The following is a 19,907-nucleotide window of genomic DNA, read 5'->3' on the forward strand; positions in this document are numbered from 1 at the left end:
CTACTGCTTTCTTTCTTTCTTTCTTTCTTCCTTTCTTTCTTTCTTTCTTTCTTTCTTTCTTTCTTTCTTTCTTTCTTTCTTTCTTTCTTTCTTTCTTTCTTTCTTTCTTTCTTTCTTTCTTTCTTTCTTTCTTTCTTTTTATAGGTAGCGACCGTCCCCGGAACGCTGTTTTCGGGCGGAATCGGCGTGGCGTTTTTCATGTTCTTTCCAGCGTTGGTCAGCCTGTAGAACAGCTCAACGAAAGGACCATCTCGCAATCAGGGAAACGGAGAGTTAGGAATTTAATTTTCTCGAAGTGATAATTTTCCTGAAATGTGCCATTACTGATATCGACCTTATGCGTTGTCCAGCAGATCTCTTTTAGTACGCCAACACGAAATATTTCTATGGAGCGCGCACAGCAAGTGTACTATGGGTGAAGCTTCGAGAAACGCGCCAAGATGGGGTGACGGCGATGTGCAGCGGAGTGTAAGATAGCGTGTCAGCGTCAGTGTCCAGGGGTTTGCGCTTTCAAGATGGCGAACATTTCTCATTCTACCGATGAAGAAGCCGTCCGACGTGAGCGTCAGCGAGAGCTGACGCGAGAACGGGCGTGTCGGCGCCGAGTCAACCGCGATGTTCGCGCAAGTGAGGCCGAAGCTAAGCACCAACGAAAGGAAGACTTGAAAAACATAGAAGTACAATATGGCCTAATGAAGGACGGGCATAAGCTTCGCTGTTTCGACGATGTTCGCAAGGTGGAGCTGGCTGGACATTTTTAACACGAAAGTGTTTTATGGAGGGGTCCACCAAGACTTTCATGACGTATTTCCGTCACGGAATTACGTCAGCAAAAACGCCATCAGATGACAAAGAAAAAGTTCCGTTGTCAGGAGTCGAACCGACTACCTCTCGGTCCGTGGCGATGGCTGGCGGGCGATCAGCCCACTGAGCTAACGCCAAACTTTTTTTGTCTCCTTCATTGCAATATTAATACATTCTATACATATACACATGTAACCATATACACATGTTATTTCATGTAACCCACTCCCCTCTGTAATGCTTTGGCGATTGAGGGTAAAATAAATGAAATGAAAATGCGCCACACATCACCCACCAGCATGCGTAAGGCTGGGTACATCTACTTATGCACTTTTAACTGTTTCAAAATATCTAATATACCAATCATTTCATCACTTGCCCCTCGGTGCTCCAGCACTTCTCTGAGCTTCGTGATCTGTTCAACAAAATAGGCGTTAACCGTTTGCGCTTTGGGCTCAGCATTTCGTATATACATACGTGACCTCCGTATGCTATAAAGACCTAGAAGCGTGAAGAGGTCATGCGGGACACTATTTCCTCGAACAGGCAGAAAACGAATACCGTAGGCATCAACTGGTAGTTCCTTCTTTAATGTTCTCTGCAGAACATCCCGATGAAACACAGCGCCCCAACAGTCAATAAAAAACATGTTCTACAATTTCTGGTTTGTTACACAAAAGACAATTCACGCCCCACGGCACAAACATGGCTCGTTGTTCGAGCCATGTTTTCACAGGTAGTGTGCCCGTGTAGAGCTAACGCCAAACACATGACGGAGTCTACATGAACGCGCCGTTTATCTTTCACACTGTCATCTCACAGTGCTCTTGGATGGATGAATGCTATGAGCGTCCCATTTATAACGGGGCGGCGACATGTGTGCCACCAGGCTCGAAAAAAACCCCCCCAAAACTTCGTTGCCTCCGCAGTTAGCTCCGGCAACGTGCCGTTGATACGACCGTCCCATTCGGCGCGTTTCCAATAGGAGAAGTGTAATTTCGTCAACGATTTAACGCACCGCGAGGTAGTGGCTTTAGCCCAAGCCTCGCTCATAGCATCCATCATGGCATCCATCCATTTCGAAAAATAGCTCTCCGACGCTCGCCTGGCTGTCGCACCGCGTTACCCGCTCGCCCTGTGAGAATAATGGCCAGCCTAGAGGGAAGACACGACGCTCGTCGCGTTTCTCTTCGCGTTTCACGACGCATTGAAGGAGTGCATATCGAGTCTCATCAACCAATAATTGTGTTTACTATGTGCTTGTTGATGCCATTTTTGCGCGGGATGCACCATATGTATATCGTGACAACTTCAGGTACATCTTGACAACTTTAGCTACCGCAAGGGTAAAATCATGATCATGGGCGTTAGTCGTCGTTACGGAGATGTGCCACTAGGCGTCAACATGGGTGCGTCCACATCAAGCGGAGCTATATCTGCCAAACAATAGACATTTTACAAGCTCTCATATACCAATGCACTATAAACAATGAACTATCTGTGACGACAGATTTCACTTTCATATTATACCGATTTCTATGACGGAGGGATCAGCCGTCTTTTGTAGCGTGAGCTACACTGGCCGGGGCAAAGCAGTTTCGCGTGGCAGTTTGAGAGCCGTGCTGCGCATATGCGAGGAGCAGTGACGTCACACGGCGCACAGCTGGCGCACCGTAGCCGCCGCCGCCGCGCGCGGTGGAGCGGAGGGCGGCGGCGTCTGACGCTGCGCCGGAGCCGCTTGATAGCGCCTCTCATTTTGCGCGCATACGCAGACGTATCAGTGGGGGTATACATATAGCGGGTAGGAGGAGGAGGAAAAGAAAAACGGAAGGACAGGGAGGTCAGCCATTTGTCAGACCGGCTGGCTGGCGTTTGCCAGTGTGGTATATCCATGGAGAAGGAGAGCGCAAATGCTGCTAAGCGGCGCAGAAAAGCGGAGAAGCTTGACAACCAGGAAAGCTAAGAATAATCAGCTGAACCAGTGCCTCCTCTATTTTTCTGTGCCTGGGCGAAGGAGCGGAGAGCAATGGGAAGCGGCCGTCGGTGTTAGTGCGGCTTTTAGCCGCCACGCGCCACCACCGAAGTAGAGCTGCGGTCGCACCGTCGCTCACGGAAACGCAGGTTCGCAGCTGTTACATTGTTGAGTTTTCGACTGTATTCGCGCTCTTTGAAGGGTAATCAAAACGTTTGTAAACAGAAATGGTGAAGAACTTGTCGCTCTTGGCAACAAGAATTTTTTTGAAGGCATGTGTCTTTTGCGGCTGTTGCTGATCGAGCCGCTCGCGCGTCGTCTGCTGAGCCGACATGAGCGCGGGCAATTGATGCGCGGAAAATTTTTCTTTCACCATTATGTTCGCTTGTCTGCAAGTCGGTTTTTCAGTGTCTGAGAGTCGAGTTTTGAAAGCAGTGTTTACCAGTAGCTAATACTGAGAGCTTCGGCGCCTCAAGAGCCCCGATGCATGCTAACGTCTACTGGTGTAGCAGACTACACGCAAGCCTCGAGTGCATGCGCTAACTAGCACGAAATGTCGCTAGACTGCTTCCAAGGAGGTCTGTAATCTCACGTTTCCTTCGTAAATCTTTTGACAGGTACATTTGTTGCCACTGAGAGGAAGCAACAGCTGATGCCAAAAAATGAGGAAGTATGTCGAGTGATTCCATCATTTCAGATCTTAAAGCAAATCTATCGTGATAGTACGAAAAACAACAAAAAAAAAAACAGCTCCTTCATCCACGCGCTTCTTGCAACACTGCCCGATGTTTGTGAACAGACGGTGTTCAAGTCTAAAGTCGTAGTGTTGACTTTTAACTTGAGCTGTGGCAATGTGCAGAGCAATTGTCCATTGTTTCACCAGCAGCACCTGTAGTGTCCATTGGCTCCGATGCCTTAGCTTCGGGACCTAATGTCAGCGTTGCACATGGCGGCGGCCGCGAGGCAGGGTTGCTACTGGTGCATGTTGACTGTTCGGTCACAGCGCGGCCGCGTTTAGTGATACTTGCCATGCTTCGTGCAGTCGTTACCTCGGGCTGCAAATGTGAGGGGTAGTCTGCAAAGACATATGGTACTGCATCCTTCTTGAGTCAACGTCTTTTTCCTTCCATGAAGTCATCTGGTTGAAAATGGCGGCTCATACTCTTGTGTAGTTCGAAGTTGTATTAGGCGACCAATTAACCCGCCTAATCGCTGCAAGCCAGCGCTCCCGTACACCAGCGGCAGCTGGTATTTCATGGAACGAAAGCCCACCAGTGTTTTTCTTTCCGCTCGTATTTCCCAGTGATACGCAACAACACGACATACCGAGACATGCGGAGCACGTGGTTGCAAAATCCTGAAGTATAAAATAAAACACGAATACAATCAAATTCTAATACAATTTTTGCACCGGCATCACGGCCACACAGACTGCATGCGGCATACGTACCAGGGAAAGCCTGTGAGACGTGCAAATTCAATTAAACTCGAATGTAAACAAGCATTCGGGAGCTTCGTAATACACGCGGCCGTTCAGCGCCAGCTTCCTGTAGTCTACTTGCACAGCGCCGCCACGCGGCAGCGGCGGAGCGCGCGCTCGACGGCCTGAGGAGAGCGTTCGCCCAGGCACTGAAAAATACAGGAGGCGCTGGCTGAACCTTAGCAAACGCTACGTATATCCTGGCATAGCCGGGCTAAGCCACAGCAAAAATTTTTTAAATGTAACGGCATTAAAAATATGTTTGATGCAATTCCAGGCACCCCAATACTCTATTTAGGGTTCTAGACATCAGTGTTTTTATTTAGAGCAACAATCCGAAAATATATAAAATTCGTGTCAGCACTCCTTTAAGCGTAGTGTACAATGGAATATACAATGGATTTTACATGCTATACAATGCAAGAGCTGCATGCAAATGTCCCTGTTATATAACGGACAACGAAGTTCACTTCACACAAAGGGAAGTTTATTGCGTACAAGTAACAGCAGTTCATGGGAGTGCAAGCATACAAACTGCACTGGGTAACAAAAAACCGATTGAAACGCTCATATTCGAATGTTTCAAATGTTTTCCACCGCAGCATTGGTCTCAACTGTGCCCTCGGAGCCAATGAAATGCGTCCGTACCTGAAGAACATGTCAGTTTTCACGGACGCTTACGTTATCTGCTACCCCAACGCTGGTAAGGCTCGCTGGGAGTTTTGTGCACCGCAGTAATCAGCCGCTGCACTATTCCTTTAAATGCGCTATAGGGCGCAATGATTAATATTCTCACGCATAAACTTATTTGATCGATGCCTTTCCGTGCAGGCTTGCCTAACGAGTTTGGCGAGTACGACGAGACTCCCGAAGACATGGCAGACAGTATCAAGGTGGGTAGCGAATCGATCTGAAGTTTGAGTTAATCATACTACCATGGAGGAAAAAGAAAAACAGAAAAAACTTTTCCTCCATGGATACTCGATAGGAAGAAAAATAAATGTGCGTGAATTTCGCTGAGGTTGACTGTCGGACTGTGTGGAACACTTGTTGGAGTGAGGCCGAGGCATAGCAGTACAAGGATATTATTTTATTATGCACACTGTTGTAACCATAGGTAGGCAAAAAAAGTGGAGCGCACTCAGACTCACTCAAGAAACATATTTTCCGCTTACAGCTCACTCGGACTCAGACTCGGCAAAATTTTCCCCTACTGGACTCACTCAGACTCAGTCTCATCAAAATGTTCCTCAACCGGACTCACTCGGACTAAGACTCACTAATTTTTTTTTCTCAACTGGACTCACTCGGAATCAAACTCGCCAAAATATAACGCGCCCGGACTCACTCAGACTCACTGCCCGATCTGAGTCTGAGTCAGTGTGAGTGACTCGGCTCATGAGTGAGTCTGCCGACCTATGGTTGTAACAGCGAAAAGGATGTGCTAGCAAATGTTAGGGAGCGGAAGCTAACAGTTAGGGCTCGTTCACACTGGGAAATCCGCCGTACACAGCGACCGGAATGCTCCTGTCGCCGAAACACAGTGTCGTTCGTACTGCACGCGCACCGCGCCGCCGGATTAAAGCGGATTAAGCGGATAGCCTTATTGCGTCATCTGTCGAGTAAACCATCAACCACGGGTGAGCGCGGGATGGATTCGCAGTTGCCCGGATGTTGTCGCGGCCCATTCAGACCATGCTCGTTACGCTCTTTGCGACTAGGGCGTGCAAGGGAGCTACATCGCAATGCTCAAACTGGTGCTCGCTACATCAGAAACAAAGCAACATAGACAGCAGCACTCGTACATACCACTCAGTCCAAGCTCGTTGCCAATTTTATTCCACGAATCGTCCTTCAGTAAACTGTCCTTGCGCTTCGGGTGGCGTTTGTCGTAAAGGACGAGGTAGTTACGCACCATTTCGATTAGCAATTCCGCTATGTGGATGTTTTTCGACTGTGACGTGACGAGCGTGTCGGACTTGGCCGCCATTTTTTCAAGTTCCGCGGCGAGCGGATCCGGCGGCAGTTGCCGCAAAAATCAGTACGGGAGCGATCGGCGCGGAGAGGGCCGATTCGGCGAATCTCGCCGCCGCCGAACCGGATTCTGCGGCTCTCCGGCCGCCGGAACGCTCAGTGTGAACGAGCCTTTAGTGTCGCGTGTTCCTTTATTAAGGCGAAAGCCCTGTGGCCTCATGAAACGCGAAAAGGGATATTGTCGTCGGCGTCAACACAAACGGTCCAACAAGTATCGTGCAATCACAAATAGCGTCACGATTACGTCATTTGGGACGTCATCATGGGGAGATCAATACAATCCACTGAGGAGAAAAATAAGTATTGGAAGAATAAGCAAAAGATGGTTGTCACCATCCAGTTACGCATTCGTCTTGGGCGAATGCGTAACTGACCGTGCGACTTTTCTGCGTCCGATTTTCGCGCTTTTAAAAGTAGTACATCCGCTTAGCAACAAGGCCGGCTAACCACCATTTTGTAGTTAGCCAACATTAGGCAGGACTAGGGAAGATGGAAAAAAGAACCAAATTTAGAAAAAGAAAGGCAAATCATTTCGACATACAGGGCAACCGCTAGTGGTTGTCCTGCGTCGTTCGGTGTGGTCGGTAGCGTGTGTTCGCTACTCGTCTGAGTGCACCTAAGTTGGCTGGTGGGCACATCATTACAACCGGAAAAAACAGCGCTAGACACGGGATGGTTACAGAATGACAGATATCATGAGCACTCTGTCTGTCGTTCTATCACCGTCCCTTGTCTAGCGCTGTTTGTTCCCGTTACACTGTTCGCTCGTTTTATGGATTAATTAAATCGGTACCATTTCGCCCAGCCAAATGCATTGCCAGTACACCGGCCTTGTTTCTTTCCAGGAGTTTGTCGAGAGCGGTTTGGTGAACGTAGTTGGCGGCTGCTGCGGGACGACGCCGAAACATGTCCGCGCCATCGCGGACGCCGTGAGAGGTCTGAAACCTAGGACCCCACCGGTTGCTGCAAGAAGAGGTTGCCTCAGCCTTTCCGGTAAGTCCTCCTCTCAGATAAGTCTGCGACGTTTCCATTCTTCCCTTCAGCATGGTACTTGAACGACAGCGCAAAAGACGGGACCAAGAAAAAGAAGACACATAAAACACTGTTAAAACGCTGCGAGTGTATGAGACCAGGCTTTTATGCTTTTTACGTTCTTACCAGTTCTTTTTTTTTTTTGACAATGAGCATACGCATATGCTTGTTGTATGACCTTAAAAAGTGAACTCTTTCTTCCAGTAAACTCAGCTGAGGAGGAGGAAAGGTTGAGGAGAGGAAAATATGCTACTTTTTTTCTCCTCAATCTCTCCTACTCCTCAAATGAGTTTATTTGTTGCAAGTACAGCTTTGTGCGTGTGTGTCTTTCCTTCCTTGATCCTGTCTTCTGCGCTGTTGTTCAAACACCATGTATTTCAACCAACTCGCCTGCAGTCTGCCATCCTACTTCCGTTCTACCTCCTCATCCTCCTTTTCCCTTTTACCTCGTTGTCATCAACATCGTAATCGTAAATATCATAATCGTCATCATTAATGTCCACTGCATGCAGGAGCACGGCGTCACCCAACAATCGAAAATTGTCCGCGCCTTCCAATAGTCAGGGTAGCAAGTAAGGCGTGGATTATTCACGTGATTTCAGGGGGACAGGTTGATGAGGGTACAAGACACAAGTCCCCCTCCTCCCCGCTTCCTTTCACTCTCTAGCCTATATTTGTATGGTCTTCTTGCGCTTGCATAGATGAACTAATCCGACGTTACTGAACAAACGTTACAACTTTTATATCGAATATTTTTGGTTAGAGTTACTAATATGAAGCTTATTTGAGCAATTTTTGTTAATTGCCTAGCTTACCCGATTGGCAGTTATCTTAGCATTATTGAAATATTTCGACCTTTCAGAACAAAGGCTACAACTTTTGCGGTGAAGATTTTTCGCTGGAGTTACTAATTATGCAATTCATTAAGAAATCTTCGTTAATTACTCAGCTCAGCGAATTGGAAAAAAAATATCCTGACGTGCTGCGTATATCCCTTTCCGTCCCGAATTTTTCGTAGGGTAGAACAAAATTTTTTAACGTACTTTTCTAGCTAAGAGGCTATTGAAAATCATACAAAAAAATAAAGGAGACCGTAGGTACAATGGATTTCACGGGAAAATCATGTCCAGTATGCTGGACACTAGGATTCATTTGTTCCACTTATGGGTACACACATTCTGCTTTCTTCCTTGAAAAAATGTTGCTGTTGTTCCTGTCAGAAAGTTAATTGTCTTTTAAAACACAAAAATGGCTTGTTTTGACCTGAGAAAAAGAACAAAAAATTATATTAACTGTCGCGCATAGCGTTCAGCACCACGAAGGGGTAAAAAGCTAGAAGGGAACGCGCTTAGCGTCCACAAGCCAAACTCCTCCGACGCCGCTCCCTCCTCGTGCTCCAAACTCTTGGTAGAATTCCAAGCTTGCTCCTGGTTCAATTTGTATGGCTAGGTTTCAAGATTGTCACGTGACGTCCTTCCTAGTTTTTTTTTCTCTCCTCCATGTTTAGCGCAATGCGAGCCAATTTCATCCCGATGTCCAGTGCACTGGACATGAATACAATCTCGCATTGCGAGCAAACTTCTGATCACAAAAGCTACCTTTTCGCAACACTGTTTCAAGAGGGCATAAATCAGCTCGCACGATTTAAGTTATTTGAATTGCGCGAAGATAACTCCTCAAATAATTTTGTATGCTTGAGCACACCATGCGCGCGCGTTTCCTCTTGAATCCCGCCATTACTCTGATGCGCCCCCATAAGAAAATGGGGCTGAAGGAAGAACTACGTTCAAAAAGACATTTCTCGCCCCTTACAGAAGCTGTCAAAGTAGTTTCGGCTTCGATTGTGGCTTTGCTTGCTTTACTGCTCCGCTTTTTCTGTTATGTCCAGTACACTGGCCGCAGGGTCGGAAAGGGATATGGCTCATAACAATACTGGGTCAATTCGACATGCTTAGCGCATGTGTTTGTTCTTGTAATACTTGTAGTAGCTTGTACATGTAGTAGCTTGTAGTTGTAATGCTTGTTCTTGTAGCTGAAGTACCCTGTGCTCCGTCAGCGCGATTTACATGTGGACACGTTCTTGTCGCTTAACAGGGCTGGAAGCCGTGATAATCACGTCGGAAACGTTGTTTGTGAATGTCGGCGAGCGTTGCAACATTGCCGGGTGTCGAAGGTTCGCCGAGATGCTTCGTCAGGGGAAATACCAGGTATGGCGACGGTGTGCTTACTTTACGCGCTTACGTTTATTTATTTCAGACAGCGGGATTTTATCAGGAAGCGCGCTCACTTTATAAACATGATAGGTACGAGGATAATAAGTTGCATAGACTGTCTTCAAAATAATGCCGAGCGAATAACACAATGATGCAACAAGAAATAGCGTGTGGTTAGAGGAGGATTAGGTTGCGTATACCACTCTAAACAATTTACAAGTGGCGGAAAGCATATGCGGCAGGAACAGTAATCAAAACTAATGAAACGCAGGACTTGCGCAGGGAACGCGGCGGAATGAAACACTGTGAACCCTTTACTGCCTTATATAGTGCTGCCTTAGTATACTATTTTAGTACTTGTATATTAATACTTTCAGTGCAAAGTGTGCGGAGTTTGTAGCATGTTACGTATTCTATATGCACTAGCTTGGCAGAGGTGGGGAGGTTACCCCCCCCCCCCCCCAGTTTTCCGAAAAATTACTTCGGGAAAAGGACAAGACAAATGCGGTGCTGTATCAGTTTCCCTTCGCATGTGTCCGCGTCTGCTCACTTTTCCCATGATAAATTCCTACCAACTAGCTCAATTTTCACTCATAAACACGGTGTTGTCTTACTGTTTCTTAGCACTGTTAACCATAGGTTTGATTAGTATTGATTTTAATTGACTTGTGGTATAAGTTAGGCGTTGTTGTATCAACTCTGTCCTAAGATAGCATTTTTTTTCTCTATACGCGCTTTTTGCATATGCGACTGCGTACACTGTACTACGGACTATCTCGTGGCGCAAGCAAGATGATCTGCGAGAAGTCCGCGCGCCTAAGCATAATTAAGACACTATTTCTTCTCCTTTAGGGGAAAGGTAAACACTTACAATAGTGTACCGATATTTTGTCTACTGGAGCGTGGCCGTTTTTACGTGGCAGGATGCGCTAGAGCTTTAGCTGAAGATGAAGTGGCGTTTCCGGAACTTTCTGTTGTTGCCCTGATATGTGAACCTGCTGTATAGCAGTCGGTACGATAGGATTCGCAAACACTTGAGGCTTCGTGCCTAAAGTGTTTTTCAGCTTCGACACTGGTGTATCGAAGTTCGAAGTTTTAAATGTGAGTTTATTCACACACAAAACATAAGTTTTGTATACAGACGAGGGTCCCGAAATATTAAGTTCATTAATGACGCTGGCGACGGTAACGACGACGCAGTTTCTACGAGTTCAGAATAGTTAGCCATCCCGCTGAAGGACCGTAGTTACAGAGTGTGTGAACAAGCGTCGCGTATTCTTTTGGCATTTGTGCGAGAGGGGACATCGATCGAATCGTCGACTGTCACACACACTACGACGAATGAAACGATAAGGGTAGAGTAATTGTCCACTGCTGAGTTTGATAGTTATGCTGCTTAGTCTCAACGACGATTCGCAACTTTCTTTTGCCAACGCAACTGAGGTCTGGCTTCATGGAGAATGTCCCCGTACATCAAGACAAGGGAAATTTGGGATTGCTGTTTCACGGTTTTCAGGTTGTATCGCGCAGTGGGAACAATGACAAAGAAAGAACAAGGCGACGCTCAAAAGTGCACGTGTGTCGTCTTGTTCTTTTTTAAACTAACAAAATGTAAAAGGAGATGCTGGCACACAAATAAGGCGCCGGCTACTCCTTAGCCCTTGAGGGGAGATTGAGCATACAACATAGAAATAACATAAAAACAGCAGTAAATATAAAATAAGCACACAAGCACACATATAGCAAAACAAACACACATACACAAATATTAAACAACAACACCGTAACGTAAAAAGAAGGTCCGAAAGGCAATTAGTAATGTCTGATAATGCCTCTGGTCAGCAGAGAATCAATTCAGCACATTCGGGCAACATAGCAGTCAACACGTCTGGTGATCTTCCTTTTGTGGTTGTTCCCTCTGATCTACACAAAGCGAAGTTCCGGAACGATTTCTTCCTGCCGCTAGGATGCGCTGCAAGTGGCCAAGGAGCAGGTGGAGATGGGGGCGCAGATATTGGACATCAACGTCGACGACGGAATGATTGACGGAGTGAAAGCGATGACGAAGTTTCTCAACTTGATCGCCAGCGAGCCTGAAGTATCCAAGGTGAGTGGCATGATGGGTAACGGCGGTCAACGTAATTGGTACGACAGCGTATTCACGGTGACTTGGCAGAATTGAATATGACGACGCAGGCGCTACATAACCGGTGAACAGTCGGAGTTAGCCTGCATTAACTGTTCTAGCTCTTGGTTAACCTAATTGTAGTAGAGACTAAGATGAAAAATACCTTTTTTATATAAGCAGCTGATAACTGCTGGACCAGAACAAGGACAAAACGGGGCTGAGGTGAAGCGATCGCAGTCTATAGGATGGTAGAGGACATTACGGTGCGATGAGTGTGGAACTTGGATGTTTGATTGATGGGAGGACACAAGTACTCGTAATTCTAATCGTTTGGGAGATGCCTTCGGGCTGCAATGGTGCATAAGAGAACGCTTTGACGATAACGTTAATGGAAGGGTAAAGTTACGCGTTAGGCTCGAGGTATATACTGAGCTCGAGAACGAGTACCAGTGAAAACAAAATCTAACGATGCATAGAAAATTGACTGATGGAATCAGCAAATTGGCGTGCGAGGCTTTTGTCATTCAGTAAGCTTAACACGTGATGGCAATAAAGTTCGCAATTGTGGCGGGGAGCACCGGTGTACAAACAATGAAGAAGGCCGTGTCCTCCACCTACGCATGCCAATCCAACGAAGTCGGTAGATGGGTGATATAAAGACTCTCACTCATTCTGGACGTCTCAGAAGAATATGGCAGTTGCGCTCTTGCGCGTTTCAGTTTCGGTTTCGCCGCCGAATTTGGGTAAATTTCATTACTTCGCAATTATTACTAGAGCCGGCTTTTTCGAAATCTCAAAGCTGCAAAGGGGTTCTTCGCATGAAGGAATTCAATTCTCCCATTTGACATAACAGCCTAACTCCACTAATTAAGAAGTAAATAATTTAACTTTCTTAATTACTGTCCCAAATGATGCCTTTAGCCAACTTAAGATGCCTGCGGCTACAGAAGAAGTAACTCTGAAGACATCGAACAAATATCGTATTTCCACGATTTTTGAGTATTTTGGACTCATTTTTGAAACACCAGGTACGCGTGATGAAACAAGGCAAGTAGTGACAAAGAAAGAAATCGTTGTTGAGTATCACGTCATTTTGTTTCAGGTTCCCATCTGCATCGACTCGTCAAACTTTGACGTGATTCTGGCCGGGCTCAAGTGCATCCAGGGAAAAGGTATTGTCAACTCTATCAGCCTGAAAGAAGGCAAGGAGGAATTTCTCAAACAGGCACTGACGATAAGAAAGTTTGGCGCAGCGGTTGTGGTCATGGCTTTCGACGAAGTTGGCCAGGTCAGTTCCGTAACATTGTAGTTGAGTAAAACAACAAATAATGAATCCAAATGATAAAGATAATGAAGCCTATATGTTGCTTGGCATCATTATATTACAATGGTAACTGAGAAATTGGGTGGCCTAATTGTATCCGAAGTAAGTTTTAGAGACATAGCATGCGTGGCACTTTTATGCGAGATCATTAGCGGTTGTACCTGTGAATGTGAATGCCAAATTGTGCAGATGCGCTTGGGAGCGTGTGCGTGCGTGCGTGTGAGCATGGTTGCGTGCGTGTGTGTGTACGTGTTTGTGCGTGTGTGTGCGTGTGTGTGCTTGCGCGCGCGCGTACGTGTTCGTTCATCACTCCCTAATAGTACGAAAATTCTTTTTTTTCTTTATTTCCGGTTGTACATCACATAAATGGGGACAACAGAATTATGTTACAAGACACCACAAACATGTAGGCACACATCTACCGTCAACCACTGGGCATAGTACGAAAATTCCAACCAGACAGCCTGAGGCATCGAAAACAGAAATGTTAATGATGTTATGTGTTATGTTATGTTAATGTTGTTATGTACATAAAATTGCGTTATAATTTTGTGGTTGACCGCGTATCACAGACTTATGTGATTCGCTGTCATCAACAAAAACCACAGACTTATCCCCATCTCTGCACATGCATGTGTATGTGTATGCGCGCACATGTGTCTGTAATCCAATTTGATTGAAATTTTGGTTTCAGGCCACCGATGAAAACCGCAAAGTGGAGATATGCACGAGGTCGTACGAGGTCCTTGTTCAGGACGCAGGATTCGACCCCAGTGACATCATCTTTGATCCTAACATCCTGACTGTCGCAACGGGAATGTCGGAGCACGCCAATTACGCGGTTGACTTCATCAATGCCACTCGTCGAATTAAAGTAAGCATTTAACATGCTCGCCGACTGATCCAGCATTTCGCGCAATGTTTACAAATATGGGTTCGTTTTACTACGAATGTCGCGCCAAGTTTTACTAAAAAAGACGACCTCTTCGTAAAAAGGAAAAGCGTTAAACCTTTTGAATGATTGGGTGGTGTAACATTGCAAAAAACATCTGCAAAAAGAAATGTTATCCGCCGTGGTGAATTAGCAGTCATGACGTTGCGCAGACAAGCACGAAGGTGCGAGTTCGACTCCTGGCCACGGTGGTCGCTTCGTGACGCAGGCGAATTGCGAGAACACCCGTGTAGTTAGATTTAGACGCACCGTAGCTGCAGGTGTGCAGAATTAATCCCGTATCACAGACAGCGAAGTATGGAAGTATGTTCTTTCATATAATGGGTTCGGCGCGTGAAAACACAGGAACAGTTTAAAATTTTACATAGGACTCCGCGAACTTGCCAGTATAAGCAGTGGCGGAACCAAGATTTTTTCCTTGGGGGGGGGGGGGGGGGGGGGGGGGGGGCTCGGTTTATGGGTGGACATGATAGCCCTCTTCTTGGGGATATACATTCAAAAAGTAAGGGGGGGTGTCAGGACCTTTGGACCCCCCTTCTCTCCTCTGCGACCGCCAGTGAGTTTAAGTGACTATCATGATTTACCTTTTCTCTAGTATTGCTTCATTAAAAAAAAGTGTAATTATAACATAATCAAATTATGTTATTGAATAGATATCTTGGGCTAGAGCCAATATTCCCGGTAAGGGGCTCGTCCTTATCGCTAAAACAGCGATGTCCTTTGGTCGAAATGGATGCTCCAGCCAAAATTCATTGTTATAATGATCGCTTCTGTTTTTCACGACGTTCATCTAAGCGCCAATGGAGTTATTGATTCATGTACACTCAGTTACATCCCATGAAAATAACGACCGGGCGTTACACAATGCCAATTACGTGACCGGTTGATCGTTTAAAGCTTCCAACCCATTACAAAGGGCTCAGCTATAATTCTTTATCGTCATCAGCGAGCGCATCAATAAAGTGCACATAATGCCTTACGAATGACGAATAATGGCATAGTGGGTGCTTCCCAACTTCAAAGAAAATATGATTTTTGGCGTAGTTGGTACCTTGCAAGTGTACTTGTATTAGTACAAGCCGGTGAATCAATGAACGCTTATAACATACCCATTCAATAAAGAACGGAACAGGGTCATTTTGGCCGTTAAAGTCTGAGCTTATTGGATAAATCTGAATTGTCACAAATTTTACCGACGAGTGTTTATCGGACTTTTTCGGATTTATCCAAAATACGGAGCCCTAATTATAGGTAACGCGACTTCCCAGACGAGGAGTGCTCATATTTTGCAACAAACATTTGAGATATATTGTTTCCAGCCAGATAAAAATACAGATGAAATTAGTAGCGGATCTGCTTTTCTTAGTGCCTTTAAAGAAGCGCTTAGTTTATCTTTTTTCGCTGGTGCTGGAGAAGGTGGTACCGTTGGACTCTATAATACAAAGAGTGGGCATGTGTCGCGGTCGTCTTAACAACCGGGATAACACGACTGTTCCGCTAGCATGCTTCCCCCGAAGAAGGTTGCGTAAGACCTGATTTGAGCTGACTCTTGGTATGCAACTGTAGCGCACGCCAGAATTCACTATGAGGTCCAACTGCCAGAGCGTAATTGAGCGTTATGCAGGATGTCGTAGTCGGGTGTGTCAGGTCGCGTGACAATTCACCGTCATTCAGTTCTTAAAACCAGCGAGGCAGATAAACTGCTTAAGTATACAATACACCGTTAGCTTCGCTTGTTCGAGCTATAATGCAAGTCACTCTGTCCGACCAAACGCACCGCTAGCCTTGGCCTGTACGTCGCGGTAACAGATCCAACTCGGGCCACATCCGCCCACCGGTGATGCGCGTACTAAACATGTACCGATCCCCTCCCATCACGATCACCAGTCGAACTGTTCTTTTAGTCGGCCACGCTGATGGTACTTCTTACGGGCATACGGAGGTTATAAATAGTGCAGCGACCGGGCTGCATGACTCTGAGTGCGCATGCGTGAACTTGCGGGTCGAACGTGTCATGTGCGCCTAGCTACACGTGGCCTTCGGTTCGCGATAATCGGGTCCCGCCACTTCTCTAAACAGCGAAGCTGTTTTTAAGCCGGAGGTTAGATCGTTCGGTGTGCGTAGAAAAACCTCGCCGAACGATGACGTCACCATGCGTCGCCTAGCAACGCGTTGGAAGAAGGAAAAGAGGAGGAGTGTAGAGGAGTAGGAGAAGAAATAAATAGAACAAAATAAAATTTCTTGCCGAGGCGGGATTTGAACCCGGGTTACCCACGGTCCAAAGGCGAGCGTCGTAACCACTCGGCTATCCAGGCATGCTATAGCAGAACAAGCGTTTATGGGATCCATATGATTGCATTGCTAAGGGCGAGAGAAAGAGAAATACAGAAAGAAAGAAAGATAAACAGAGAGAAAAAGTCGGCGACACCGCCCGACGCCAACAAGGTTACTGTGAAAGGGAGAAGATGTGAAAAAAATTTGGGGAGGGGTGAAGCATGCATAGGGAAGGGTGTTTCAGCTCCACTAACGTGAAACCTGGGGAGGGGCGAACGAAGCATGCAGTGTGTGCCGGTGTTTCCCACAGCAAAATCATTGCTAATGGGCAGTGAAATTCAGAAGCGAGATTAGACACAGAGACCCGCAGTCCACTTTTAGTTAATTATTGTTCAACTATGCACAAGAGAAATCTCCCACCGCCACTATATTGCAGGTCAAGATCCAGTGCCGATATATACGCGATGGCCGGTGAACGGTTAAAACTCGGTAGCAGACGCTGCCTGCGTCGGAGTTGTCTCTCGCAGGCGAGGGTGCATTCTCGTTCCTTGTGAGCTGGTAGTTCTGCGTTCATCGCAGAAGAGCGTTTCCACTGTCAACGCGCGCCGTTCGCTTTCTCGCGCCACACGGCGAGCGCTGAGGCGGTGGCGCCCTCTCTTGCGCTCGAGCAAATTGACCGTCACGACCTACTGTACTCCTGACCTGCCCAGCGAGCAGAACGCCAGCACGCGCATGTTGGCGCTTCTTTCTGCAGCTAGGGGCCTTTTCGCCGCGGCTTTGGCGCTACTAGTTACCCCCCAAGCAGCACCTCCGCTGTCGTCTGCTCGCGCTGAGTCGAGATGCTTGCGTGGGCACGCACTCTGTAAAACGAAGAAAGAAATGAGAAAAAGGGCATTTATTGAGTAAAATCAGCAATAACAGTACACTGTAATTCCCGATGACGCGTGTGCGTGAGAAAAGGATCAAGGCAGTTTTAACACGAAAGTATTTTATGCCGGGGTCCACCAAGACTTTCAGGACCTCTCGGTCCGCGATGATGGCTGGCGGCCGTTTAGCCCACTAAGCTACCGCCAGACACATAAAGGAGGTTACATGAACGCACCGTTTATCTTTCACACTCTCCTCTCACAGTGCTCTTGCATGGATGGATGTATACTATGAGCGTCCCCTTTATAACGGGGCGGTGACATGTGTGCCACCAGGCTAGAAAAAAAAGTGCGCGGTTCCTACGACCGTTCATTCCACGTGTTTCCAATAGAAGTGTAATTTCTTCAACGCTTTAACACACCGCGAGGTGGTGGCTTTAGCCCAAGTCTCGCTCATAGCATCCATCCATATCAAAAAAATATCTCTTCGACGCTCGCCTGGCTGTCGCACCGCATTCCCCGCTTGCCCAGTGAGTATGAACGGCCAGGCTAGAGGGAACACACAACGCGCGTAACGTTTCTCTTCGCGTGTCACGACGCTTTAGAGGAGTGCATACCGAGTATCAGTGTTTATTATGTGCTTGTTGATGCCATCTTTGCGCGGGATTCACCATATGCGGTGTCCACGTATATGTTAAAAACTTCAGCTACCGCAAGGGTTAAATCATGATCATGGGCGTTAGTCGTCGATACGGAGATGTGCCACTAGGCTTCAACGTAAGTGCGTCCAGATCAAGCGGTGCTATATCTGCCAAACAACAGTAGAGAAGCTCTCATATACCAATACACTATAAACAGTCAACTACTTCTGTGACGACACGTTTCACTTGCGTGTTATACTGATTCCTGCGACGGAGGGATCAGCCATCTTTTTTTTTTTCATCCATGGAGTAGCCGGTGCCGCCATGATAGCACGAACCACTCCTATTTATCATATCAATTAAAAAATATAACGTGGGTCTGCATGGGATAGTCAGCTATATTATACGCTCTAGATGTGCTTGACATCACGAAAATGCCTAAGTAATATTGGATGGAGCATTTATGCAAATTATCTGTGGGAGGGACAGCTATGGTTGTGAGAGGAACCGACATTCTTTCCTAGGCTGTAACCCAGTAACACCTGAACTAAAGTTATTGAACACCGTTGTCGTTTGCTTGTGACGTCTTGATTGTATACTTGTACCTTCGTAAACATACCTGAGGCCTAGGATGCACTGTTCTGTCCCCACAGGCGACTCTGCCGGGGGCCCGAGTCAGCGGCGGAGTGTCCAACCTGTCCTTCGCGTTTCGTGGTCACGACCGCATTCGGGAAGCAATGCACAGCGTCTTTCTTCTACACGCAATTGACGTGAGCTGGCTCTTTTCAATCAATCAATCAATCAATCAATCAATCAATCAATCAATCAATCAATCAATCAATCAATCAATCAATCAATCAATCAATCAATCAATCAATCAATCAATTAATTAATTAATTAATTAATTAATTAATTAATTAATTAATCAATCAAACAATCAATCAATTAATCAATCAATCAGTCAATGTTTTCTAGCACTAGACATTGTCGTAAGTGGTCGAATTCCTTCTGAATAAGCTTCCCACGCTTGTGTTTGTTCACGAGTCATAAAGATTGATTGAGGACATAAATACATCCGGGTTTACAAGCCAGATCTACTTGCAACTTCCTTTAGCTGAAACTTTGCCTGCGTACATGATAATGTTGAATTTGAACTTGAAATTATTTACATAAAACAATATACAAAACATGTGGTAGTTGCAGAAATGCACTTGAATCGCTAGCCTAAGCCTAGGGCTAGATAGATAGATAACAATTTTTTAGCGATTACCCCGGAGGTGTTAGCCTGGTTAATCGCCTATCTTACTACTCCAGGTGTCGTGTGTTGACTGTGATATATACAGGGATCACATATACACACAAATAACAGGTACGCGATACATGATTGCTCTATTTGTTATGCCAGGAGAGTTTTTTGCCGTCGTTTAGCTTGAACAAAATTAAAAAAAGAGGGTTGAATATGAAGCGCATCTATGGGGATCTTAAGCACCGCTTCCACGACAAACCGCAGTTGCTAGACATCTTACTACGTAGAAATTGTCCAATAAATCTTGCCGCGGAATTCACTCAAGAACAGGACAACTATAGCAAGCTGCATTTTTTAATTCGCGCAGTTATGCGAAGGGAATAAAAGCGCGCATGTGCGTCTTCTTTTATTGCCAAGATATCTACTGTTTACTAAAACTGAAACAGCTACAAATGTTTGCGGCGCTTTTCAGTGTAGTAACTGTTACCGCTGGCTATAATAGGTTTGTTTTAATGAAAAGATACATATCAAGACATAATAGAAGCTACAGGACGGCAACTGCTTGGTTAATTTTATGTCGTTATCACGACATGTAGCTCATGATTGTTTTTACAAAAAAATGACCACCCTTACTGCGCATGTGCATACCCTCTCCACTTCCCCTCTCCCCCCTCTCCTCTTTCCCTCTCCCTCCCCCTTTCCACTCTTTCTCTGAAATGCGGGATATGCCGAAATTTTCTCCTGCGCAACGCCGCGATGAGCACCAGCGCATGCGCGTCCCCTCCCCCTCTCTCCTCTCCTACGCTGCCCCCCTCTCGCACGCCTGCCGACCGCGTTCCCCGCTCGCCCTGTGAGAATTAACGGCCAGGCTAGAGGGAAGACAAGACGCGCGTAGCGTTCCTCTTCGCGTTCCACGACGCGAGGTCGGTAGCATGCCCAAA

The 19,907-nt window shown here is 46.3% G+C and overlaps 1 protein-coding gene across 1 annotated transcript in view; it reads left to right on the forward strand.

Annotated features, from left to right (window-relative positions):
- The window catches only part of LOC119375018 (methionine synthase-like), a 51,388-nt gene that overhangs the window by 14,503 nt on the left and 16,978 nt on the right, over window positions 1-19,907 (forward strand). Inside the window, exons 8-15 of the mRNA XM_037645218.2 lie at window positions 4,859-4,959; window positions 5,088-5,149; window positions 7,136-7,283; window positions 9,417-9,529; window positions 11,502-11,642; window positions 12,766-12,951; window positions 13,682-13,861; window positions 18,374-18,490. Of these exons, the coding sequence (XP_037501146.2) occupies window positions 4,859-4,959; window positions 5,088-5,149; window positions 7,136-7,283; window positions 9,417-9,529; window positions 11,502-11,642; window positions 12,766-12,951; window positions 13,682-13,861; window positions 18,374-18,490 (1,048 nt within the window). The remainder of the gene's footprint in view (window positions 1-4,858; window positions 4,960-5,087; window positions 5,150-7,135; window positions 7,284-9,416; window positions 9,530-11,501; window positions 11,643-12,765; window positions 12,952-13,681; window positions 13,862-18,373; window positions 18,491-19,907) is intronic.

This window comes from Rhipicephalus sanguineus, chromosome 11, assembly GCF_013339695.2.
Source record: "Rhipicephalus sanguineus isolate Rsan-2018 chromosome 11, BIME_Rsan_1.4, whole genome shotgun sequence".
NCBI lineage: Eukaryota > Metazoa > Arthropoda > Arachnida > Ixodida > Ixodidae > Rhipicephalus > Rhipicephalus sanguineus.